This window comes from Castor canadensis, chromosome 4 (genome assembly GCF_047511655.1).
Source record: "Castor canadensis chromosome 4, mCasCan1.hap1v2, whole genome shotgun sequence".
In the NCBI taxonomy this organism is placed as follows: Eukaryota; Metazoa; Chordata; class Mammalia; order Rodentia; family Castoridae; genus Castor; species Castor canadensis.
The window spans coordinates 141,657,665-141,684,775 of NC_133389.1; the positions used below are offsets into that span (position 1 = coordinate 141,657,665).

At 37.8% G+C, this 27,111-nt stretch overlaps 1 protein-coding gene across 11 annotated transcripts in view; it reads right to left on the reverse strand.

Moving 5' to 3' along the window:
• Nemp2 (nuclear envelope integral membrane protein 2) overlaps nucleotides 1-19,381 on the reverse strand; it is a 43,416-nt gene extending 24,035 nt beyond the window's left edge. For 8 of the 11 annotated variants that reach the window (XR_012447310.1, XR_012447311.1, XR_012447309.1 and 5 more), the window contains exons 1-7: nucleotides 19,233-19,381; nucleotides 12,058-12,173; nucleotides 8,195-8,426; nucleotides 7,983-8,055; nucleotides 6,822-6,915; nucleotides 5,316-5,430; nucleotides 2,903-3,128 (exon numbers count right to left, since the gene is read on the reverse strand). Coding sequence is in view for 7 of the 11 variants with exons in the window: in XM_074071282.1 (XP_073927383.1) it covers nucleotides 2,903-3,128; nucleotides 5,316-5,430; nucleotides 6,822-6,915; nucleotides 7,983-8,055; nucleotides 8,195-8,426; nucleotides 12,058-12,173; nucleotides 19,233-19,329 (953 nt within the window). In the remaining 4 variants the exon portion in view is untranslated. Of the gene's footprint in view, nucleotides 1-179; nucleotides 254-2,902; nucleotides 3,129-5,315; nucleotides 5,431-6,821; nucleotides 6,916-7,982; nucleotides 8,056-8,194; nucleotides 8,427-12,057; nucleotides 12,174-19,232 lie in introns of all 11 variants that reach the window. The other 3 variants (XM_074071285.1, XM_074071286.1, XM_074071287.1) reach the window with 2 other exon arrangements.
• Nucleotides 19,382-27,111: the final 7,730 nt, after the last annotated feature.

Sequence of the window (27,111 nt, forward strand, 5' to 3'; positions counted from 1 at the left end):
CTGAAAGCCTTGGAGAATCAGTTTCTGACAGAGACATTTATTATATTTTTCTTCCTCAGTGATTTCTAGTCACACAATTAAAAGTCTGGCTTGCTTATGCTAGGCCTGCTGATTTGGGCACAACAGAAGCAAGCCTCTGGTATGTCCTTTTATGGAGGCTCAGCAGGACGCATACTCACCACTTAGTCTCCAGACCAAGAAGCTGGATTTGTGGGATATCACTTCCCCCTAGTGGTGGCAACTCTGACTAATCCTATAAAAAAGAGTAAATATTGTACAAAGGTCTTTTTGTACATAATTTATATTAGTCTTTAACTTCATGCTGAGAGGCTCACAATTGGAATTTTTTTTCCAATTGGTTTTTCCAACCAGGCAAGTCCAAAATTTCAGAAAATTTAGGAATCAAAGAATTTCATAGAGTAAAATGACAATAAGGTTTTTAAAAACATTTATGTCATCTATCAATGAGTTTTTAAAAATGTTATGGAGTGGTTTTAAATCTAACCAGGGATTTCTAAATCTAAATTGACATCAGAATTATCAGGTTTAAAACATACATATTTTCTTGAGGATGGGGACCTAAAAATCTTTTACCTCTTAAACTTCACCACATGATTGATGAGTTAGACTAACTGACATTTCCTTCTCCTTTTCTGAATACCTATCATGGTTTCCCTAGACTCTGAGCCAAAAGACTGGGGAACAGTCCTAGATTTTGAGTTTTACTCACTGCATGAACTTGGGCAAGTCCTTCACAGTTCTGAGGCTCACTTTTCTCATACAAAAATAATGAAAGCAGTAACATCTACCTCATGACATCACTGTACAGATTAAATGAGATATTTTGTGTAAAGTGCTTAGTACAATAAGTAGCCTATCATAAGTGTTCAATAAGGGGTTGGCACACTGGCTCAAGTGGTAGAGCACCTGCCTAGCAAGCGTAAGGCCCCGAGTTCAAACCCCAATACTGCCAAAAAAATAAAAATGTTCCTTAAGGTTAATTAAAATAGCAACCATAGATAACTAAAATGTATATAAACTTCTTTGCAAACCAGAAAGTACAATGCAAAATCAAGGTATTGTTTTCTCTGGTTTATTATTTAACCTAAAAGTTCCTGTTTTATTCCCTAGTTCTTCATATAATTATTCACTACAAAATTAAAGTGGAGAGAATTAGTACATTAGGATTATGACGGAATGTCCAGCAAATTCATAAAAGAACCATAGTGCAGGTGACAGGACATACTTTGCTCCTGGCAGGGCAGTACCTTGGATTCTTTGGGCTACAACCTGACAAAGGACCTCTGATAATCACAGGCACTGTCTATTTGGGCAGGAGAGACACTCAGTGTCAACCCCTCACACCTGCACTGCTGCCTTATAGCTCATCACCATCCTCTTGTTGATGCACTTTTAACCCAGTGACTCTGCCACACATGCAGTCTACCAGATCCACAAAATAACGGCCTGTCACATAAAGTCTCCTTCCTCATGGCCAAATAACTAACTCCCTTTTCCAGCCCTAGTCTTACTGTCCTACACCAGGTCCTCATCAGTGCTTTCCTGGACCACAGTGATGTCTAAGGATGGGTTTCCTGCTACAGGGGCCACCCCTTTGATTCACCCTGTGTGCCAGAGACACATAGACCACATCCCACCAGCCCTCATGTTTTCATGATCTCTGGTTTGGTTTTTGTTTGTTGAATATATTTTTATTTTTAATTAGATTAGCTGCAAACATTTTAAAATCCTAAGGATTCATACTTTAATCTCAATCCAGATTTGTAGTTTTCCTACAAAGTCAGATCTGGCAATGTAGGACCCATATTCCCACAGGGCAACAATCAGCTCAAGCTCCATGGTGAATGCCCCTTTTTAGATAAGGGTGCACTGCAGAATACCCTGGTCCTCACAATCACCACTGCCTCATCTCTGCCTGGCACAGTATCAGCCCGGGCTCCAGTTCTACATTTATACTTCCCATCTAGGCAGCATCAAAGAGCACTGAATGAAATGTACTCTGGTTAACCCCTTCATTGTGTATAGAAGCAGACTAGAATCCTCAACATGGCTCCTAGATCTGGCCTGTGCCCACCTCACTACTGCACTGACAGCACTGCTGCCTCATGATAGCATCACACAGGGCTTTCTCCTTGACACATTTATTCATTGTGCTACTTATTTATTTATTCATCCACATTTATTCATTGTGTTATTTTGGTTCATTATTTAAGATTCAGTCCAGTGATAGCTGCTCCAGGAAAGCTTTCCTGGACTTTCTTTATACACCCTAGGTAAGCTCTATTTTAAAACTTAAAAGATACAGAAATGTGTGCCTGTATCACTTCAAGTATACCTCAAAGGCAGGGACCATCTCCATCTGTGTACTTGACATGAAAACAGGTACTCAGACCTCATGACTGAGGAGAGACATAACAAAGCTGTGACAATAGAAGCTACCCTATCTTTGTTTCTATACATTCAAAAGGGTTAAGCCTTAACTTAAAACCTAAGAGAAAAGAAAGTCCTTAATAATGGACTCATATGCCTTTCAATATATATGATTCTTCTTTCCCGTTACCTCATAAGCATGATTAGTACCACTAAAGCATTTTTGAGCCTAATGAAAAGAAATTTTAAGTAACTTAGAGCCTAAGAATATTTGCCACTAATTTTAATAAATTACTCAGTAATTGGTGGTAACCTCTGAAAGATAAGTGAAGACAAGTGAATGGAGATGGGATCAAATGCTTAGAGCTTTTCTTCCCTCCTCTCTGAGTAAAATCTCCAGATTAAATGTAGTTGATTAGAGATTAAATATGTGTCCAAAAAATTCCCCCAAACAATAAATAAAACCTGAGTTCAACATGTCAAATTTACTGAGAACAAAAGAGATACGTACCACCTCATATAACTGAATGCTTTCAATGGGTAGCTCAGACTCCGGGAAGACATGAGGAGTATCATAACTGCATAAGCAAACTGAGGCATGGCCACCCCAGCATAGATCAGAACCAGGGACAGGAACCACAGAACCCATGTCAGAAGACTTCTGCTCCTGTCATCAACAAGGGGCCCATGTTTATAACAGGCAGCAAAGCTGAAAAATCCAACTACCAAGACATAGCCTAGAAAAGCAGAAGGTACAAAAATGTAAATCTGCATTTGAAAAATTATGTGCAAAATCTGGCAGAACCTTGATTTAAAAGTAAGAGTGAAAAACCTTAATTTTTGTTTTTTGTTTTCCCAATGAAGTTAGGGTGAAACAGCAAACAGAGCTAGTTATTTCTAACATGAGATACTAGGCTGGAGATTTATAATTTAGGGTGTGTAATGATAATAATGATGATACATGGCTGTTTCTAGTCCAGTGTCCAAGACAGGCAAATGTTACCATGGTTGCTTTGATTAGAAATAAGTCACAGTGGGTTTCATAGTATGCTATAAGCCATATTTTTTAATTTTTATCTTCTAGTCACAAAAGGAAAATGCAACTTTACAGCAGAGAGATCAGGTGATCACCCTCTTAATCCAATGATGAGTCCTGTCATTACTAATCTTGTAACTGACTATATGATACTCTGTTTCCAGTTATGATCCAAACGTGAAGTGCACTTATGTACTCCACCAAAAGTGTTTTGTATCTAAGCAAACCTTGAGATATAATTTCATGTTTATTGGAAGAGAAGAGCAAGTTAAATTATGCCACAAAGGAGTCATGAGATAAATTCAGAAAGCAGACAGTTTACAGGACACCTAAAACTCAGTCTCTACAGTATACCACTGTGATTAAAAATAAAAATAAAAAAGAAACTGTTATGGATTAAAGAGATTTACAGGATGTAACAGGTACAAAATATGATTCTGAGCTATATCCTAATTTACATAAACTAGCCATCAAGAATAACTTGTAAATTTTAAGATGATCTAGGTAATAAATGATTTTATGTAATTACTAATTTTTTAAAAGTTGATAATGGGGCTGAGTAGGACAGCACATGTAGCATGCATGAGGCCCTGGGTTCAATTCCCAGTACTGCAAAAGAAAAAGTTAAAAGTTAGTTGATCACATAGAAATATGCTCTTGTGGAAAAGGAAGAGAGAATGATAGAGCATCAGTAATATCAAATAACATAAGATGTGATGGTAGAGGATATAAGGAAGTGTACTGAAAGCTGGTGGGAGGTAAAGGGGTAAGGGAGAGTAATGGAAGGGGTCAAATGGTCCAAAGTAGACCCACAGTGGGGATACATTGACACACCCCTTTGAACATCACCTTAAATATTAATAATGAAAACCAGGACTGTAAAATAGGTACAGTGTGTTTATTTTACAGTGTGGGGGGGAGGGGTGTACTAGTGGGAAGGAAGAGGGTGAAGGAAGGAGATTAAGGTGATGATATATGGTAGATGGACTTCATATACCTGTATGAAACAGAACTAAGAAACCTCCTGTCATTGCTTTAAGTGGGATGGAGAGGGGGTTGTGGGGAGAGATGATGTGGGCGACGTAACTAATGTATAATATAAGCCTAATCAGAATTGTAGTTGTGAATCCCCTACATATAATGAATATACCCTAATAAAAAATTTATATAAAAATTTTAAAATATGCTCTTGTTTTTTAGAGATGAGCAGTGAAGTATTTAGGAAAGTATACCATGTTATCTTTAATCTACTTTAAAATATTTTAACATAAAAAGAAAAATGAGCTAAAAACAAAACTTTCAAGAACAATCAAAGATTGTTTTTGTTTTAGAGGAGCTACACTTGTAAGAAAGTTGGGACTAATGGGTCTCCTGTTCTCCATTAATTCCTAATAAAAATAAAACAAAATGAATTTTTTGTAACATAAAATAAGGAAAAAAAGAATCATTTTTTTTAGCCTCCCTTTTTCTGAAAAGTTTTCATTAGTCATTTACATTTATAATTTCTCAACTTTCATACTAAAGACATTAAGAAAAAGAAAATAAAGAGTCATACTTTAGAAAAACTTTTACATTAGAGCTTAACCACAACTCAGAAGCAGATGCAGTCAAAAGGGACAAATACTTTTTGTTGCTTTTTTTTGATGATTAGTATAGAAAACTAAGGATCACTATAGGGAAATAGTTTAAAATGAGAATTAAACAAACTGAAATCACCAGTTATGGGAGTAAAATAAACAAAGTAGTATTTTTAATAGCACCTCTCCGTATTTCAAAATGAAAATTTAGATGCTAGAGAGAAAATTGTAACAAAAGGCCTGTAGTTGTACTTTTTTTAAGCTTCACCAATAATAAATAGAATGTGCTATTTTTTTTTTCATTTACCTACCTAATAAATATATTCTGTTTCCATACCACAGCCATTTCAGGTCTTCCATCAACTGGCATATAAAATAAACTGAAGCAAACCAACAACCAACCATTAGAGCCCCAAAGGTGCTATACTGTATGTGGAAGAAAATAAATGACATGTTTTTTGGTTCATTTATTCTCATAAAAATAGAAGCAAACAAATAAACCTTTCGTATTAGAAACTTCTACATTGAACTGAACTGAAGTCAATTTAAGATACTCTCTCGAGTCTTGCTGTTCAGAGCAAAACAGCAACGTCAGCATCACACAGGAGCTCATTGAAAATGCAGACTCCAGGTCCCACCACAGACTGCTGAACCAGAGCCTGCATTTTAACAAGATCCCCAGGTGGCTTGCCTGTACAGTGAAGGTGGAGAAGTACTATTAAAAAGAATAAAGTTACCTCAAAATAATGTTGATTTTCATTAGCTAGCATTTGTTGCCCTCAACGCAGAGAAACTAAAGCAGATACCTTAAAAGCAACTGAGGCCAATAGGAGAAGGGGACCAGGAACTAGAGAAAAGGTTAGATCAAAAAGAATTAACCTAGAAGGTAACACACATGCACAGGAAATTAATGTGAGTCAACTCCCTGTATAGCTATCCTTATCTCAACTAGCAAAAACCCTTGTTCCTTCCCATTATTGTGTATACTCTTTCTTCAACAAAATTAGAGATAAGGGCAAAATAGTTTCTGCCGGGTATGGGGGGGGGGTGGAGTGGGTGGTAAGGGAAGGGGTGGGGGCAGGGGGGAGAAATGACCCAAGCATTGTATGCACATATGAATAATAAAACAATAAAAATTTAAAAAATAATAATGTTGATTTTCAAGCTTTAATCAGAGTAACTGCAACATTACAATCACAAATTAATATTTACTTATCCTCAGGACATTATTTTATTGAGGGTGAGCTGGAGAACTAGTAAAAGTGAAAAAATTCCCAGATGTAGCAGGGCTATTATTCAAGGCCTCAAAGCTTGAGTATGAGATTTCTAAATTCTACCAAGATAAGAGCAACTGTCATTCAATATAGAATCAGCCTCATCACTCACTAAAAAAAGCAAAACAAATAAACAAAAAAAGAACCCACTACCTAGAAAATAAAAGGGTCTCAAAAAAAAAAAATCACCAAAACTTAAAACTTAGGTAAGCCTACATATTTGTAATAAATAAAAACAACCTCTCCAGAAAAAAAGACACATTTTGTTTATTTTTTTTCTTTTCTCTCTTCTTTTTATTTATTTATTTATTTATTTTTATTCATATGTGCATACAATGTTTGGGTCATTTCTCCCCCCTCCCCCCACCCCCCTCCCTTACTCCCCCCCACCCCCTCCCTTCCCCCACCCCCACCCCCTCGATACCCTGCAGAAACTATTAAAGTCAGGAGCATAGTTTGAGTTAGGACCTGTCATAACACGAATTAATTTTGATGCCTATGAAATCTTGGTTTCCATTTTTATTAATCTACACATATGCCTACCTTTGGAATGTACCTCTTCACCATCAGCAGGACAAAGACTAATGTCATTAGAACACCTAGCACGGTTCCCAAAAAGTAATAGAAAACAGGACTTCTGTCAAAATAAGCAGATAAAAGTCATTTAAATGCCAAGCGGCACTTTCAGTATGAAAAACATATTTAACACAGCAACAGTAGCCATAAGGAACACTAAGAAAGAAAAACTGAGAAGGCAACTCTAATGACACCCTATATTCTTAAAATTGGTATGATACTTGTAATTTATGGTAAATAGCTTGGCGCTAACTCAAAACAGAATGTCTGAATTACCCTCTATATTCAGAATATGATCCAATGATAACAACTGAGTACCTGTCATGTAGCCGGCACATATCTGAGAGCTTTATATACATTCAAAGCTTTTCATGTCTAAGTTTTATAGAGGTAGAATCTAAGGCATCAAGAAGTTAAAAGACCTGCCCAAGTGAGTATCTGCTAACTGTAGGATTCAGGACTGGAGTCTGTCTCCTCGGAATACAAGCTTTACTCTTCCTGCTATGTGCATACCATCCAGTTTATAAGGGTAATGGATGATATTAAACACACTTGATCATACTGAAAGGAAAAGCTCAAAAATGAACCATGTTAACAATGATTTAAAAAAGTTGGTTTCTAGCTAGCAAATTAAGAAGTAAAACATTAGAAAGAGATTGCTTTTTTACTAGAGAATTGCAAGAAACAAAACATCAGAACAGCATGTTTATTCAAGAAGAAGAAATTTGTTATGTTCAACTTTCTATACAGAGTCACAAATCTACAAGGCAGATCTAATAATGTAACAGACCAAGCTCAGATATGAACTTGGCCCTGATATGAACTAGTTGTGTGATGATGGGTAAGAGTTTTCTCATGATAAAATAAGAGCATTAATGCAGAGTTCATACAGTTGTTATGAAAATCTAAAAAATGTTAATAAATAAAATAATGTATGCAAAAGCATTTTGTACCATATACATATCGTACCACAGAAATATCTGTTTCTATCTTTCAAACATTATCTTCAGACCTATCATTTGCAAAACCTACAAAAGCACAATGGTGTGGAAATGTTTAGCATGGGGTCAAAAATGACCCATAACCCTTTCAAGTCACAAAGTTAAGAATGTAAAAATGAGTACTTACTGACTTAAGACCTCTGCATAAAAGAAAAGGAAAATGCCTATCATGAACACAAGGAAAAGTCTGAAATCCACGACTGTAAGGAAAAAAAAAGATACACACAACAAAGTTTTGTGTCAATGTACTGTCACTGAAAGAAGAGACAAGTCAATTTAATGAAATTCACCCCAGAAAAACTAAATCCAGAAAGTCAAGTATAATAAAAACAGACTTACTGTTTCGATTCACACTCATTGTATAGATAAATATCTTCCTGACAGGCTTCACAGAGAAACACACAGTCTCCCCATATGGACTGATAACTATGGTAATTTCATTAGACTCCTCTGGTACCCAAAAGTTATTAATCACACATTTGATAAAAGACAGAATGGTTTCTGGATACTGGCAATTATGATTTTCTGTAATATATTCAATACTGAGAAGACCTGGACTGGTAATTTTCACCTACAAATAAGAACAAAAAAATACAAAAATACAGAAGTAAAAGCTTCTCTCATGCATGAGGAATAAGAAGAACCCAAGATTGATTGAGGAAAGAACACACCGATGCACATGATTGAGTTATGGCCCCAGGGTAGACCTTATGTATCTGTATTTGGTCCAAATACCACTGGACCACAGACACTTTTAAAAGTGGATATTTCTTCCTGGAGTTGTGGGTGTCTTAACTCCCTCTTCTAGCAAATCATTGTGGCCAAGAGGCATGTAAAAAAGGATGAAACAAAAAGTAATAGGTGGCAAACTTTGGCTACAAATATGAGAAAAGGGTCTATATCTCCATCTTTTTCTACTGTGATTAAGAAAATGTACTTTTTTTCCTCTGGATTAGCTTTAGCATATACACTTCAGGCTTTTCTCACAGTGTCACTGAAGAAGGACCAGAACCCAACCTCAGATCCTACTCAAGGTACAAAACAAACACTAGATACAAGCAAATATTAACAACCCAGTGGTCATTAAATGACAATTCCACCACAGCCCTTGTCTGTCTCTTTTTCTAGCCTTCTTTGTCTAACAACGGGAAGGCCTGGAAAGGGGAGTGAGAGCACAAACTTTAATCTCAGGAACCAGACAGCATCACAGACTATCTATCAACCCCCTCAATTCCCTGTGACTCTGGCTCCTGGCTCACTATGGCGAGCTCTTTACAAAACTTTTCCTGTCATTCTTAGGGATGTCAATCTACACAGACTATGTACCAAAACTCCTAGTACCCAGGTCTCTCGGGTCTTGGAACCCATCTCTTTGTGGACTCTTGTCCCTAAACGTACCTCAGCTAATCACTCTCATGGCATGACCCTATCTACACCTGTCAGTGTATCTTCATGCATTCCACTGGCTGACCTCTACCCACTACCTTTCCTCCAGCATGCCCTCTTTAACATGCTGACCCCACTACAGATCTGAAATCTTTCCTGTGCTCCTTACCACCCCCCCGCCACGTCCTCATTTCCTTTTTACTCAGCCGAATTCCATGATCAATCATAAACCATTCCTTTGAATGCACCCTTGAAACTCCTTTACACTCTCCTTGCTTTATAATTCCTTACCTACAAAATCAAATTCTATACCTATTCCACTCTTGCATTTGTGCCACCAAATATACCAAACAAACATATGGTAGCCTCACTTCAAATCCATGGCAGTAAGTCTGAAGTAGACATGAAAGCTGCAGTCATTTATACTAGACATTCCTACCCATTCTTTCTTCTGCTGTTTTCCACAAATGATTTCACAGCTCCATCCTCAACACTCCAACACCTCCTTCCCATCCTCATTCTCAACTGGTAATCTTTCTTACTTCACAAAAAGTGGAAAAAATCAGAAGTGAATGTTGACCAACTCCTTTCCCCATATCCACCCACCTGTCAGCATCTCCAGGCACATGCTCTGCTCCCTGCTTGTGGGGAGGAAATGTCTGCCACAGAGGAAATTTGTATGCTCCACTCAAGGCAAGCCCCTGACTTATGCTCTGGATCATACCCTTACCTACTCAAGTTATATCCCACTAGCACTTCTTCCCTCTCCACTAGATCATTCCTATAAACATACACTATACTGATATATTTCCCACTAAAAAATTTCTATGGACTCCACTTTTCCTTCCAGCTAAACCCCTATTTCTTTGTCTCTTATTGCAGTAAAACTGCTTTAAAAAGTTGTCTGTACCTAGAGTGAATTGTTAAATGAGCAAATCTAACTCTTAAATCACTCACTGGCTTCATGTTTCACAATGTGATCTCTTCCTCCATGTGCTACCATCCTTGCCATCCATCATGAGGTAATACAGCCAATGCTACCTGACTTTTACTCTCCAAAACTGTGAACTAAATAAATCTCTTTTCTTTATAAAGCCAATCTGTCTCCTTTATTTCATTATAGTAATGAAAACCAAACGAATACAGTCCTCTTCTCCATCTGAACTTACTTCCTTAGTTTCATGGCTTTAAGTATTCCATATTTAAAAATGCATTGCTCCTTACTTTTGCAAAAAGAAACACAGGAAAGATACAAAAATTAATGACTGATTACCTACAAGGGTTGGATAGGAATGAACAGAAAGGACAGAGAATGGGGAGTGGGACTTCCCTGAGAATACTTTTGTGGAGAGTTTTGTATACACTCAAAAATAATATTAAAATCAACCATGATGGTAAAAATCCTGAAATGGGAACAAATAAAAAACTATATTTTGAATGAATAATGTAGCCATACTGAAGGGTGTGGGTGAGTGGGAATTAATTAACCCAAATAACTTTTGAGACAGTGCCCTCGAACTACAGATAAAACACTGTAAACAAATATTGAATTTCTAGTGCTAGGTTTCTTTCTCACAATGGTGTAAATTAGCAATTCTGAAACTACTTCCAATATATTCTACATTATGTAAATAAATATATTGAGGATGATGGTAACCAAGTTTCTCATTATCATAGAATAAGGTTATACATATGGCAAGTGAAAGTCTACAATGAACCCTGTGGTCTTGAAGCTATCAGAACTCATGGTTTTAAACTGACAGGTAGATAGAAACAGAAGTATGTGCAGGAGTATGGATGTATATGTGTATGTGTTCATATGTATGTGACAATGGTCTCCAAGACATAATGAACACAACTAATGTTGATACTGCATAAAAAATTTATATTGCAGAGTTGGGTGTAGGAAAACACAACATAAGCCTGAAACATCTTGTTTGTTAGAAAATAAAGAAGTAACCAAAAATGATAGGCATGAATTAAAAGGACATAAAAGCTGGTTTGAAAGAGCTCCTACTAGCCAAATTTAGGAGAATGTGAGTATAAAAACAAATGAGAGTAATAGATTGCAATCCATTGAACGAACTGGCAATTCATGAGACTATGTGCATACAAATAAATTAATAATTAGGAATATGAAAAATTCTTCCTTATAGAATGCCAATTAATGTAGAAGAATAATGGAATTTAAAAATTACCATTTGATATAAACATCATGGTGATAACTTATTCAGGCAAGCATTATCAATAGATAATAAAACTAAGGGTAGAAATTTGATGAGGAACAGAGTATCTACATAATTTCAGATTATCTCCTTGAAATACTCATTCATTAATAAAGGAAAAAATAGCAATTTTAAAATGGAAGGACATGACAGATACCATCTTAATCAAATCATCAAAGTAATATATATTATTGGTAATGGTACAAATCAATATCATGTGTCTCCTGTTACAATATTCCAACTATCTAATCAGCCTAAAACACTCTTTCCCTACATACCTTCATTTGTAACTCACTTCATTTAAATCACCTTCTCAATGTGAACTACTCTGACCACTTTTTTAAATACCACAACCTACCACACTGTATTCACTTAGATGATACACTCAATTGGAGTGGTGTGAGGAGGGGCTATTGAAGCATATGGTATGGAGGAATCAATGTGCCCTCCAAAAAACCCACCACTCCTTGAGCTGTGTGTGATTCTCATGACAGTTTTCATCCTAATATTCAGCTGTATGTCATACAAAATGTATTCTCAAAAATGGTACGTTTCCTGTCCTTAAGACGTGATTTAAAAGTAGGTTCTTACCTGCATAGTTGACCACATATATGTCCACTCCATTTGGGTGTTGTGGTTGTAGCAGTAACAATCTGACTCAGAAGTTTTAATTAAATCCATTTCCTTCAAAGCTTTACACCTTGGAACTGGGAGATGAACAAAGAAATAACTTCCTAAATATTTCATTGCTCAGAATTTTTTAAAAATGTATTGAGAGAGAATAGAAATTTTAACATTTTATGACCAATAAATTCCTCTGCATGGTAATTATAGTCCTTCAATCTTTCCAACATAGCAGGAAACATACAGAGAATATCATAGTCCAGTCAATACTTTTGTGATATATGAAGGGTACTATATGAATACAGAGAATAAGCATGACTACAGATTTAAAATGGAGGGCAGAAATTAAGGGCAGTTTCCCAGAATAGACGAAATATGAGTGGAAGACTGAAGGATAAGTTGGAGGCAATGAGGCAGAATTGGGGGCCAAAGGGGTTGAAAATGATGTATACAGAATCACGGAGATGAGAGAAATCATGGAAGTGGTACCTGACTATTACATTGGTGAGGGAAAGGATGAAGTGTAGGTATACAAGAAGAATTCTCAACACCTACAGTTGGAGAGGTAGGCAGTGGTTACTATGACATAAGGAACACATGGACTTCATCCTGAAAGCAGAGCTCAGAAGGACTTTAGGTAAGTGGCAGAATCTCAGCAGGAAACTGCTGACATTCAAAGTGGCTTAATCAAAAAGTTCAGTAAGATTGTGGGCAGGGTTAAGGCACCAATAACAAGGTCCTGTGAAATTCCATGCACCAATAGCAGGAAGTGTATCTCACCTCTAGACCTGAAACAATAAGTGAACAAACCCATGTTACTGGAACTATGAACTAAGGAAGGAGAAAGAACAGATTCAGGAGCTCTCAGGAAGTAAAATCGACAGGCTTTGGGGATTCAGTGGATGAAGGACAATAAGAAGATAATGAGGTTTCTGGTGAGCGGAGCAGAAGCGAGGTTGTGAGAGGAACAGGGAAGAAGTTCAATTTTAGACATGCATGAATTAAGTTTTCACTGATGGGACTAAGTAAAGATGGACAGGTCCATATCGCAAGAGAAATTTGGCTGCAGACAGTTTGTAGATACACAAATATGGATTCGTGCATGTACAAATAATAATTTTATATATATATTAGAACAGCACAACACAATTTGAGAGACAGAAAAAATAGTTTCTGGTTAATGTGGTGAATGATATAAAAATTAAAAAGTAATAGGGCTCATTTTCTTCTGGGACCAAGGCTGTGTTTGGATTTGAAATGAAATAAATTCTTTTGAATCCAATATACAGTATAAAACAGGAAATAATGCTCAAATAGGAAACAAGAACAGGGAATACTCATGGGTAACCAAAGAAATGGACCCTATACCCAAACTCTGACTTCTCTAAGGAAAGTGTGGTCAGCAGTTTCTACAGAAAAACCTGAAGGAGGCTAGAACAACCAGTTTAGCTGTCTTCTAAATTATTTGATACCTGTTAAGAGCAAGATGATGCAATTTAAATACAGTGTGACAGGTTGAATTTGGGAGTAAATGTTTCTATTACTCAGCCACATTCGTCCTGTACTTGTATTACTTTAATAGCCTTCCAGATGGTCTCCCTTCTTCCAGAATTAGCTCCCCCATGCCCTCCACAACTTCCATACAGATCTTCTAAAAGCATCAATCAGAGCAGATCACGACCCTTCAATTATTTCACATTATAGTATGATAAAAACCACCTTCCCTTCTAGGAATTCAGGTACCTCTACAATGATCTCTCCTCCACCTCTCTCCTGCTGGGCTGCTCCGGTCATATCAACCCTCTGGTCCTCAAGGGACCTCAGGTTTCCTGGACTTCAACTTCTTCCCACAGATCCTGGAAGAGCTTGATCTACCAATGACTGGTGCTTTGCTACAATTTCATCTCTGAAAGGCCTCTCTGAACCACTGTCTGAACTTGCATACCTCAACCATGCTCACCTGCTTTCTGCTAATTCTGCTTTATTCTGTCTTCACCCTATATATGCAATTAGTAGCTTACACCTTCCTCCCTATGGAGGAGCTGAGGAAATTGTATGTTCATTACTATATCCCAGGGCACTTAAACATTTGTCATTTGCGTGTGTGTTGCAATTCAAGAGGATTAGAGGATTATTTGAGCAGGCGTAGCCCAGCCGGTGAAAGCCCAGTCAGCACCACAAAAAGAGGTGCACTGGAGCCTCCCCTCAAAACTTCCCAATGCAGTGTGTACACCCTCTCCAGCCAGCACCGTGGCCATCCACCTCCAGAACCCATGTAGCAAGAGGGCCCTGCTGGAAGCCACAGGCTACACCCCTCCCTACCCTACCTCATCATCAGTGTATCCTTAACTAGAGGGCTGATCCTGTTACCCCCTCAAGCCCCCTTGTAAGGACCATCTCCTTACTTCTTCCCAGATACAGGAGGGCAAGGGAAAGAAAAAAGTGACAATAATCTTGGTTTTGTTTTACTCCTATATGGTAGATCCGTACATTCTATATATAAAGAATTCCTGGTTAGACAAAAAGAACTTGTTCTGAATTTGTCTCCTGGTCTTCAACCAGATTAAGGAAAGTAAAGATGAAAGCAGGTTGCCCTATTGATGACTATAGACACTACTAAAAGCTTGTTGCCAAAGTATCTCCTTGGGATTCTCTAAAGTGGACTCTGACTAAGGCAGTGAAGCTGATATGGAACTTACACAATACAAAAGACAGTATACACAAGGTGTCAGCATTTCATGGTGTCCTCTGGGTACTTTCAGTTCTTATCACCTCTCTTAAGGTAAATGAAACTCAATTAACCCACACAAGAATTCCTAAATATCTAAGGGACCAGAAACTCAGTCAGCCACAAGAAATCACAGTCTAGTTCAAGTGACCTGCAAGCCTGCAAACCATAGGCTAATTTGACAAGACATGAAGTAGTAACAAGATAGTTGTCACAGCTGGCCCACCCACTGCCTTCCTTAGAGACCAGATCTTTCTACCTTAAATTACAAAGGTCTTGTCTTTCCTGGACTTCTTCTCCCTTCCATAATCTTCTTCCAGAGACAATTCAGTGTTCAGTTTCTACCTCCTCTATAGCCAACTGAGGATGGGAAATTGAAAATGTACCCAATGTGTATACTTCTTTGAATCCTATCACTGATTAAGCCCTGACACTGAAGGCTATGAAACTGCCTACACATCTGAAGGTGTTATTTATTCATGCAGCCCTAGACTTTGCTGGCTAATTCTGCAATGATGGAACCTTTTGGTGACAGATGTAGGCAAACTCAAATATATCACAATACAATCTATAAAATGAAAAGGAATTCCTAGGAATTTCTAAAACTGTAATGAAATTCATTGGTCAGAAAGGAATGGTACCTGCTTAGGGAGAGCCACTACTTACATGTGAGTCCACTCTGGAGGGTGTCCAAAACTGAACTATTCATTTCCTCAAACCTGACTCAGATCAGGAGAAACATGAGACAGTGTGGGCTATCCCAGTTCTGCCTCATCTCCCAAGTACTTAGGGAGGCCTGTGGAACCAACACTGAATGCCATCCTTAAAACGGCAAAGACTGGTTGCTGTGCCCTAGAATGAGCATCTCTTTCCTTAACTCCTCCCAGTTCTCGGCAGGCTCTCTTGATTCTTTCAATATACCTGACTCATATACACAAGGTAGTAATTACTTACATTACCAAAGGATTCAAGCCAGGGTTACCTGAACCAATGAGATACATCTCTTCATTCACTTTAAATACCATTCAATTTAAAACTATTCAACTAATCTAATTTTAGGACTATAATAATCTCCCCCTTATCTGTTCCTTCACTTTCTACAGTTTTAGTTACCTGTGGGCAACCAGAATCCAAAGATGCTAAATGCAAAATTCCAGAGCTATGGTGTGGCTCAAGTGGTAGAGCCTAGCAAGAGGTAGGCCCTAAGTTTGAATCCCAGTGCCACCAAATAATAATAAGTTTTGAGTAACTTTTATTACAGGATACTATTACAATTGTTCTATGTTATCATTATATAATAAAATGTAATTTTATAATTATATATAATAAAATATATTTATATTGTTATCAATGTCTAACTATTGTAGGTATGTATAGGAATAAAGCATAGCACATAGGGGTTCTGTACTCTACAGTTTCAGACATCCACTGAGGATCCTAGAACATATTAGCAGGTAAGGGGTACTACTACACACATACAAGAAGGGGACAGCTGCATATCTCTTGCTTTAATTAGTAAGATAAATTTAAAATTACTCCTTTAGAGTACTTTTGTCATTTGTTAGTTTTCTTAAATGGCTAAGTACATGTTTAAGTTAAAGAGTTTAGTCATACATATAGTACAAACATTCAGTCAAAACTTTAGAGAAAAGCAGGCAGAACTTAAGCCTACTTGTAGAATATTCTGAAAAGGAAAAACACAAACACTTCTCAAATCTTAGCAGATCTTAAATCACCTCTCACATAAAAATATTTCACTGATGTTCCACCTGGAAACACATCCTTCCACGGTTCTAATATGGGAAAAAAATATCCTCAAATGAAACTATACTAGGATAATAATATAAGCACTTTTTTACGCTGAAATTTGCCTCCCCCATTTGACCTGTAACTGTTTTTCTTTGGGGACACGAGAAGGGGGAGAGCAGGAAAAACAAAAAGCAAAAGCCAACAAAGCAACCTTCACTTGTGGGAGTGCAAATGCAACTAAGTGGTTCTAGATGAAGTTAGGATTTTTCTTGGTATTTTTGGTAAACTCCTACTTTCAAAGGTGTTAGTCACAAAAGTAACTTCTTTATTCTATTAATTCCAGCTTTTTTAACCTGAATATAAATCCTGGGTTTTATTCTTCCAAGAACATGAGGATGAAACTAAAGTTAACACATCCTAATGCACATTCGGAGCTGATTTTAACAAATACAGAGTTTCCTTTGCCATGTAATTTGAAAGCTGTGACTTTGAAATGACCTGCTGTAGTCTAACCCTGGGAAGCCATTCTGTAACATGAATTTCACTGTGGGGAAACACACACTTTCTAGGGGCCTCAGCCACTGGTTGCAAATTACTAGCGACTCTTGGCTTGGTTTCTCCTGCTCTCAGACAACTACCTGCGTCTCCTGTGCCAACTGTCTCTGACTTTCCTCTAAACAGAATGATAGAAAAGCAAGCTGGCTTGGTCTGAATATTCTCCATTCCATCCAAGGGTATGTGTGTCCAACACAGAATTTCAGAATAGGATACGGCCTTCTTAAGTGTCACTTAATCCAAGCCACTCGTGCTGTAAATGGGCCCTACTTTGCAGAAGTACAGTAGTATTCCCTTTTTGTAGTTTCATGGTCAATCACAGTCTGAAATATTAAATGGAAAATTCCAGAAATAGACAATTTGTGAGTTCAAACAACTTTCACTCTAGTATCTTACAATTGTTCTATCTTATAATTACTTGTCATTGTTACTCTTATTGTGTCTAATTTATAAATTAAACTTTATCACTGATATGTGTACATAAAAAAAACATTGATAGGTAGGTAGATGAGAGATAGATAGATAGATAGTAGACAGATGTATAGGGGTCAAGGCTATCTCAGGTTTCAGACATCCACTGGGGGTCTTGGAACATATCCCTGCTGTGGACGTGGGTGTTTACTATACTGACTGTTCATCTCAGGGTTCTTCACAAACCACAGACTTGTAAAGCAGCACTCGTACCCGGACCTAATCTAATTGAGGGGTTCCAACACAGTGTCACTGGCACACTGGAGCATAGTAAGCATCTCCTAATCTACATTTAAAGACTATTTGGAATGGTAAGCCTCACTACGTGGCAACCAAGTTGACATTTTCCTTAGCTGTGGACTAGAATTTTATCAACTTAGTGGGCAATTTAGGCAAAACAGAAACTCTGATAAGCATCTGTGTCATTAACAAAACAGAGAAACTTTACCACTGGTAATACAAAAACTTGAAAAAACATGAACTTCATTGAAGGAAATAAAAGGTGAGGAAAAAATCTGAAACTATTCAGCAATAAAACATCTTCATTTTACTAATGAGAAAACTATGGTCTATAAAGATGAGGTGCCTGGGCCAAAGGTGGCAGAATGTAATAACTGAACTACAGCCCCAGGTTCTGGGAATTGGTGCAGGGCTACTACTAACTGTCTGGTTCCTGCCATGCCCAGAGGCCCTTCTTGGACTAAATGTGTGTTTTACTTTTTCAGGAGTATACATTTTTTTTGTTATATTTCTTACTACTATGCTGTTTCCTAATCTGTTAAATGGGTAAGTAAATGGTACTTTACATATGGGGCTTCTATGGATAATGAAACAAGACAATTCAGTTAAAGCACTTTTAACACTGCCTAGCACATAATACCCAACAAATGTCTGTACAATGAAAACTGGGTACAGTTTTCCAATATTTAACTCCCTGCAAGATCGTCTGAGCCTACAGATGTGGCAGGAGCTAACTGCCTACTCAACATCCATTCTCTCCATCTTAGACAAGGAGCCCTGACCCTGTTGGGGTGTGGGTGGTCCAGATAAAAGCCCACTTTCCACAGGGACAGATAGGCAAAGCAATGTAGGGCCGTCTGTGGGGGACTATCCAGGAAATCGTTTCAGGGATGTTATGGACACAGACAGGAAGCCGAAGTCAGGCTCATGGCAAATCACCAGCTCTTCCTGAGTTAGTTTTCGGACTCCCCGCTCCATGTCAGGTTCCTAATGCACACTCTACCTGTAAACCACCAGTTCTGGTTTACTGCCAAGCAGAAGCAGGCCTGGGGCACAGGGAAATTTCACAAACCCTGACGCCTCCCACGTGACCAAGGTCACAGCAGCCGGTCACCGCAGGGGAAGCCCGGTCTCTGGAAAGCTGAGGCCTCGCTTCTCTCCAGAGTCAAAGGACAAGCTGGAGGTTCAAATAAGGTTTTAGATCGAAACTGCGATGCAGTGTAAAAAGCCCCGAGTTGCAAGTCTGGAACTGAGGCCAGCTGCGCCGGTGGCTGGCTGTGTGACGCCGGACCACAGACCGTCTGTGAGTTAGGACTGCTTCTGTAAAACGAGGGAAGCGGGCCGGGCTCTGGAATCACAGAACGTCCCGAGGCCAGCAGACCCGCAGGGGCCCGGTTACCTGACAGCGCCGCCTCCTCCTCGCGCGCGGCGCCCGCGAGCAGCCAGGCCAGCGGCGGCAGCCAGAGCAGCAGCCAGCACTGCCCGGGCAGCCGCATCCCGCCCGGGCTCGGCGACGTGGAAATGGCGCGGGGCCGCCGCGCGCGGCAAGCCGGAGGCCCCGCCCCGGGGGCGTGGCCTGTCCAGGACGCGACCCCCTCTCCCCCCGCCTCCCCGCCGCGCGCCGACCCCCGCCCCTCCCTCTCGGGTCCCAGGCCGCGGGCGGGGCTCCCGCCTCGCCCTCCCGGAAACCGTTTGTCGCCGGGAGCGAGAGGGGAGGGGACTTCTAAACCAGGCCTGACCCCTGATCTGGGATTTGGGGGCCGAGTTCCAGAGCCCCAGTGAGTGCCGGCCCCCTTTTAATAAACAAAAGCCCGCTTCTTTGTCTTTTTTTTTTTTTTTTTTTGGTAAGAAGCAATAATAGCAAATTGGAAATTGGGTTGCTGAAATCACGAACACCCCACTTTTCAAAGTACAAAGGCATTGCAAGATGTTTCCTCACCAATATAACAGGTATCTCTTAAAATTAGATTGTGTTAAAAATAAATAAGGTATTATCATGAGTGGTCTTAATACTGATAATAAGGATCATTTTCTTTTAAGACCCTCTTCAATTCCTGGAAACCCGTTAGTGTAATTTAATATTTCATACTTAAAACTAGGACAAAAAGTCATTTTCTCTAATTGTGGCCCACTGAGAGCCCTTAGAGAACACAGGATGGCAGAAGTCATTCTCTTAAAAATAATCCAGCTTCCTTTCCCTAAAGATCTGAATAGGATGGACTAGCCTTCCCCGACCTAAAGGTGTAGCCAGCTGCTCTTAAACACTTGGGTCTGCTGTATGTGTAAACCACGGGTATACCACATGTGACTTTTTAAAAGTTCCAAAATGTCCTTGTAAGGGACTCTTCAGGGAAGTTATTTTTTAAAATAAGCCATCATCATTTGGAATTTCCACTTCGTTCATTCCTGATCCAATTCTTCCCTAAATTCTCCTGGTTAGGTAGGTAACTTGTCTCTTCAAAGACAGCTTTTTTGCCCTAATACATTCATTTTGATTTGGTTTAATTTTTGATGGCACTAGTTTAGTGACTAACAGGCATTAGTAGAATGTCAAATGAATAACAGGTTTTCCTGAAGATGTATCTGGTAGAGAAATAAAAGGGCAGACAGCAATGTACTAAATATTTACACTGCTATTTATGTAATAGATCCTTAGTATCAATAAAGAAACTTTATTGAAATACCACTTGTCAGAAACTATGTAAACTAGAGAGACTAGATTGACATCTTTGAAACACTGGAAGAAAAAAATATTGCAGACCTAGAATTCTATACCTAACTACAGTATCTTCCAAAAATGAAAACAAATGTTGCTTTTTTTTCTGTTTCCATAGGCCTTTCACTATAAGAAATGTAAAAAGAAGTTCTTCATACAGAAGGATTATGGTAACAGATGGAAATTTGGTTGAATACACAGAAATAGTTCTAGAAATGATAAAGATAAAAATAAGTAAAACCTTGAAATTATTTTAATCTCTTCAAAAGATAGCTGTGTGAAGTAAAAGTAGGCTTATATATCATCTTTAGAATTAAAATGAATGGTAATATGACAAGAATGAAAGGAGAGAAATGGAAGCATACTATAGAAAGGTTCTTATAGCACCTAACTAAATTATCTAGTTAGTGGACTAACACGAAATTATTTAATAGTACTTGAAGTTAGATTATAATAAGTTAAATGTGTATATTATACAGCTTAGTGCAAACACTAAAATCTTTTTAAGAGAGCTGGGCACATGCCTATAATCCTAGTGTTTGGGAAGCTGAGGCAGGAGGATTGCAGATTCAAGGCCAGCCTGGGCTACACAGTGAGAGCATGTATCAAAAAAAAAAAAAGAATGAAAGAAAGAGAGAGAGAGGGAGGGAGGAGGGAAGGAAGGAAAGATAGAAAGAAAGAAAAACTAAAAATGGAATAATAAAACAATGAAAGCAAGAACATAGGCAGAAAGGTTAAAGAATAAATTGACAAATAGAAAACAATGGAAAAAATGGTAGCTTTAAATCCAACTGTACTTATTGTTAAGTCCCTGGCATTCTTGGGGCAGGCAGAGGCTCCCAAGACTAGCTCCAAAACCAGACCCCCCTGATTTATGACTGCTTGCAAAACTCTACTACTTGTTTCCCTGCTTGCAAAACCGCAGGAACTTCCCATCTCTCAACTAGCTATGCATGTCGACCCATTCCATCTAGTGATCACAGATAAATGGAGGCCAGTGGCCCAGCTGTTCTCTGGGAGGAACACCTTCCTCCGTCCCTCACAGTGTGGCCCCTCCTATAAAGCACCCTACCCATTCCAGCCAAGCTGCTGCACTCTGGACCCGAGAGTCAGCCCAGCAGTCTGTGCTTCCAATAAATCTTTCTTTTCTACACATGGTATGGTCTTTGTTCGGCAGTTCCTTACACTTATTACACTAAATATAAATAGCCTCAGCACTCTAATTAAATAGCAAATCTTGTCAACTAAAGCAGACATTGTCAGCTAAGCTTCTTAATACAATATACTAGAAACCCTTAAATGTAAAGATTTAGACAGGTTAAAAAGAAAGGAATAGAAAAGCATTTGCCATATGAATACCAATCAAAAGAAAGCTGAGTGGCCACACTATATTAGACAAAGTAAACCCCAAAATAAGAAAGTTATTCATAATTATTCAGTAAGTCAGGATGTGGCCTGATAGCCTATGTTTCTAACAAACTTCCTGGTCCAACAATCAGACCTTGGGATGGGATGTAAATCCTTTGAACATGAGGTACATATAAGGTCAGATAGTTTCAAAAATGCAGCTTACTATATTATCCCTCTTGGTTTATATTAAACATAGTCACATCCTGAACAATGTTTCGGACAGTAACAAATACTATATAGCCTAGGTATGTAGTAGGCTGTATACCGTGTAGGTTTATGTATATTTATGAACTCTGATGCTCACACAAAGATGAGATCACCTAACAATGCATTTCTCAGAACATATCCTGGCTTTTAAATAATGCGTGAATGTACTTTAAAACTCCTACAGCAAAGAGACTTGTAGTAGGCAGCCTCTAAGATGAGACTTCAATGATCCCCCTCACCTCCTGTACTCATGCCCCTGTATAATTCCCTCTCCTTGAGGGTGGGATGGAAATATTTACTCATTTTGAATGGATGGTATATGGCAGAAATGACAAAATGTCACTTCCAATATTAGATTATAAAAAGACCTTGGTTTCCAACTTGAGTGCTGGGGGAAGCCAGTAACTATGCTGTGAGACATCCCTGTAGAAAAACCCATGATGGTGAGCAGATGCTTCCCAACAGAGGCTTGAGATGACTGTGGCCCTTCTGACACCTTCACTGTGGCCTTGTGAGAGACCCTGAGCCAAACCTATCTAGTTCAGCTGCTTCTAGATTCCTAACCCTTGAAAACTGTGACAAAATGAATGTTTACTATTTCTTCCTGCTAAGATTTAGAGTAATTTGTTATGCAACAGTAGATAGCTAATACAAAACTAGTTTAATTTTCCCTACCCAGTGTCTAGACTGAAGGATTGGCTAGTTTTGCCCTATTAATGCTGTGTTGTTTCCATAATAGTTTCTCATGGTATTGAGAAATGATAGGTGCAATATCTGGTTTGTGCTTGAACTCCACCAAAATTTAAGCCATAATGATTATTTTTTCCCAAATAAAGTCTACAAATGTTCCATGCATACTGTTTAGAAAATACTATACTTAACCTTTAGTAAAGACTTATTTCGAAGTTAAATGTCAGCTATATAAAAAGCTTGAGAATATTTAGGCCAAAATATTAAAGGTGTCAATGGGTGGATAACATATCTAACTTTTGTGATGACAATAAGCCAAAAAAAAAAAAAGACACTAAAGGGAATGAGAAATCTAGGAAGATAGAATTGAAAGTGTGGTCAGATTTAGGAAGGCACTCAGGTCCTTTGAAGCCATCATATATAATTGCTGCCTTCTCATAAGAACCAGATGTAATTAACAAAGTAATTATTGCTGTTGTTTTTAAGTTACACCAAAATTTGTGTTTCTTTCTAGGAGATGAACTATATTCATTAAACAAAACAGAACTATATAAAATACCTATGTAAACAGCATCTGCAGACTCTTCTGTTCAGAGTCTTCTATACAAATTTTCTTTCTATGTTTCCATTAGAAAACACAAAAATTTTGCCAATCAATGATTCAGTAAGGTGAGAAAGTTGAAGTTTGAATCATCATTAGATTTGCCAAGATGATATAAGACAATTGTGACTGGATATTATCACCAGCTCATAAATTCTTACACCCAAAGAGATGGATTTCACAAAAAGGACAGAGTTTATCCCCTCTTCGAAGCAATCTCTCACTTGTGTTTATGGATCCTAGCTGTGGCCTGCTAGTAAATACCCTGCATCCTTTCTCTAAGACAGGATGAAACATGACATTATGGAGGATCTGGTGAAGAAGTTGGCATCTTTGTCAGAATTTGATAGCAGTGCAGATCATAGTAAGTGTTTAGCATTGTAAATGCAGATTCCCAAGATATCCTTCAGAGATTCTGACTGGACTGTGGACTAACCTTTGATACCAGTTTCGTACTTGATAATAGGGAGCTGCACTAGTTTTTTCAACCTGTGACAAATACCTGAGAGAAACAATTTAAAAGAAGGAAGACTTATTTTGACTTACGCTTTCAGAGGTTATAGTTCATGGTTGACTCACTCCACTACTTTGAACTTGAAGTGCAGCAGAACATCATAGTGGTGGGAGCAGGTGAAAAAGGACTGCCTACCTCATTGCAGCCAAAAAGCAAAGGCAGATAAGACAGCAAGGGACTTTTGGACAAGTACATCCTTCAAAGGCATGACCCCAAGGACCCACTTAGTCAATCAGGCCCTACCTTCCATAGTTTCTACCACTTCCCAATAGGCCATTCAATTATGAACCCATCAATAGAGTAATCCATTGATTAGGTCAGAGCACTCATGAGCCAATCGCTTTCCCCAAAGCTCCTCCCTGAACATGCTGCATTGGGAACCAAGTCTTTAACACATAAGTCTTTGGGGTACATTTCATACCCAAACCACAATAGTAACATTTTGGATAAGTTTGTAATCATAACTAAAATATTATGTATATATTCATGTTACGTAGTTCACATTGCTGTAATATGACATATAAATATTGACAAAAACAATGTATACTAAGATTTTCTGAAAATACTTTAGCAACCTAAGCTCTTTAATTCCATTAGACTATTTTCGTGGGGTATAAAAAAAGATGACAATTCACTTTTCAGCCTCTGCATTTTTATTTCTAGAGTTCTTGCTCTTTATAGCTAATTAATTTTCCATAACTATTGTAGGGTTATAATCAGTCACTATGAATCAGAAGAAAAATTCAGCTCATGTCAGAATTTGTTTAGGAGCTTTCCCTTGGTTCCTCGGTAGAACAGTTAACTAAATGAGTTAGAACAAAATAGGAAAAGTTCTACTACTTTGTGTTCTTTCATAAAGAAAGATTTAGTCTATTATTCAATGGTATTAGTTAATTCCATGATTACAGAGGCAATAGGTTATCATTTCCTTTTAGGAATCTAAAAGAAAACCCCAACTTTTAGAATTTTACATGTTGAGAAAAGACAGACTTCCTAAGATTTCTACATAAAAAGAAGGAATAAAAATAGGAATTGATTTGTTGGATCATGTTTTTCTTAGCATATTTCATTTAGGAAATATTTTGAAATTGACTTGCCATATACTAGTAAAATTACCAGTTCAGTAATTTTACTAAGTCGCATCAAAACTAAAAGATATTTTTCAGTATGAATAAATTATATTGGGAAGGATTAGAATAAATAGGATTTATTAAGAAACAGGAAATATGTTCTGGGTACTAAATTGTTAAAACCCTTGGTAAAAGAATAATTGGTCAAAGTCCCATAAATTGAGAGATGTGGAATTCACCTTATACCTGGTAGGCAAGTGCGCTACAGCTGAGCAATGAATCCAGTCCCAAGAGATGTGGAATTCTTTAAAGCCGTGGTTCTCAAGTTTTGATTTGGGTGAGAGTTCCATCCCTAAACCTTCTTATTCAGTGGGTCTGATAGACAGCGTAGCAATCTCCACTTATGGTTCTGAGACAAATACTCTTTTGACTCTTTAGCAGTGGGAAAACAATCCAAAGATACTGATGATTAGTGACTGATGGCTAGAATATTGTATCTATGGAAAAAAGAATAGTGTAATTTGTTAATCTGAAAAAAACAAAGATTAAATAATTATAGCTTTGTAAGAGTACATTTAAGGAATAGGGATAAAGAAAACTGGTCACCAGTTATCTGTTAGCTTTTTTTTTTTATTGTTGTCCAGGGTGGGGGTACATTGCAGCACTTACAAATGTTCTTACAATATATCAATTATGTCATACTTGAATTCACCCCCTCCATCATTTTCCTTTATGCCTCTCTCCCCCATGTTATGCTTTTTTTAAGTAAGAAAGAATTAGAATTAAATTGTAGTTTAGAATTGCACTATAAATACATTTTCCCAGCCCTGTGACCATAGTTTATATCTTGCCTAGACACCATCCAATCTTGCTCCTCCACCTCACTTGATTCCTGAGGAGCCTCTGCCAAAGTTTTCTTTGCAAAGAACACTCCCTTAGGAAGCAGTTTCCTTAATCTCCATTCTCTAACAATCTAGTGCTTCTTGCACACACCCTGCACACACCACTGGAATAATTTCCACTGAAATGATTTGTAGAGGGAGAAGGTAAATCATATTGTAAAGGTGTTCTTTTTCTTCCAGGGGAAGCTAGAAACAGTAGATATCCTTTTAGCTTACATTCTTAACTACCTTTTTAAGACTTCTGACAACGAAAACTATTTGTGTATGATTCAGGAACCCTTCAGTTTTAGCTAAAACATAGGCATCTCATCAAGCTTTCAGTTCTTGATCATTCACTTCTGAATATCTCCAGCAGTCACAGTGCATCCAGAAAATTCTTCAATCTATTTTCTTACATGTGTTTTTGGAAATAACTCAAATATTTTTAAAAAGGGGTGGGTGGAGGTTGGGAGACAGAGATAAATATATAACAGTCTCAGATTTTTTCCTTTGCTTGTATGCGTTCATTCTCTCTCATTTTTTTTAAAGTCACCGTGTCTCAGTAGTCTCTATTTCCAGTATTGCTGTCACTTTGTATCGTACATCTAGTTGGATCCAAGTGTATTTTGGAGTTGTTATACATATTTTTCATTCCTTATTTTTAAAGATGTTATTGCTGATCAAAGGAATGGAATGTCGAAGAAAATGTAAGCAGCTGTTGGAAAGAAATTTATAACCTAGATATTCCAAAATTTTATTTTATGAAGAAAATTGATACAAGAGTCTGTCTGTTCTGAACTGTTTCTATAACAAAATCATAATTTCTAGATTAGTCATGCTTCAAAAGACATCAGGGGAAGTACAATGTAATTAGGGTAATTAATAATTCCCCTAATATATTTCTAATTTTTGCTAATGTTACTAACCATACTTTGTCTATAAAGCTTAGATAGGTAAGATCAAAATATGTAGATCTTGAAAATATATATATTTTTGCTTGCATTAGGCAAAGTGTATAAAATTAGAAGAAAAAGAAAATTGTTATTATTTAGTACATTTCAGTTCTTCCCATTCCCTGCTGTTAAATACAGGCCCTGACGTATTAATAGAGTCAAGAATTCTACCTGTGTCATCAGGGTATGCATTATCTGGGATGTTTCAGCTACAAATAACAGAATTTATTACTAAA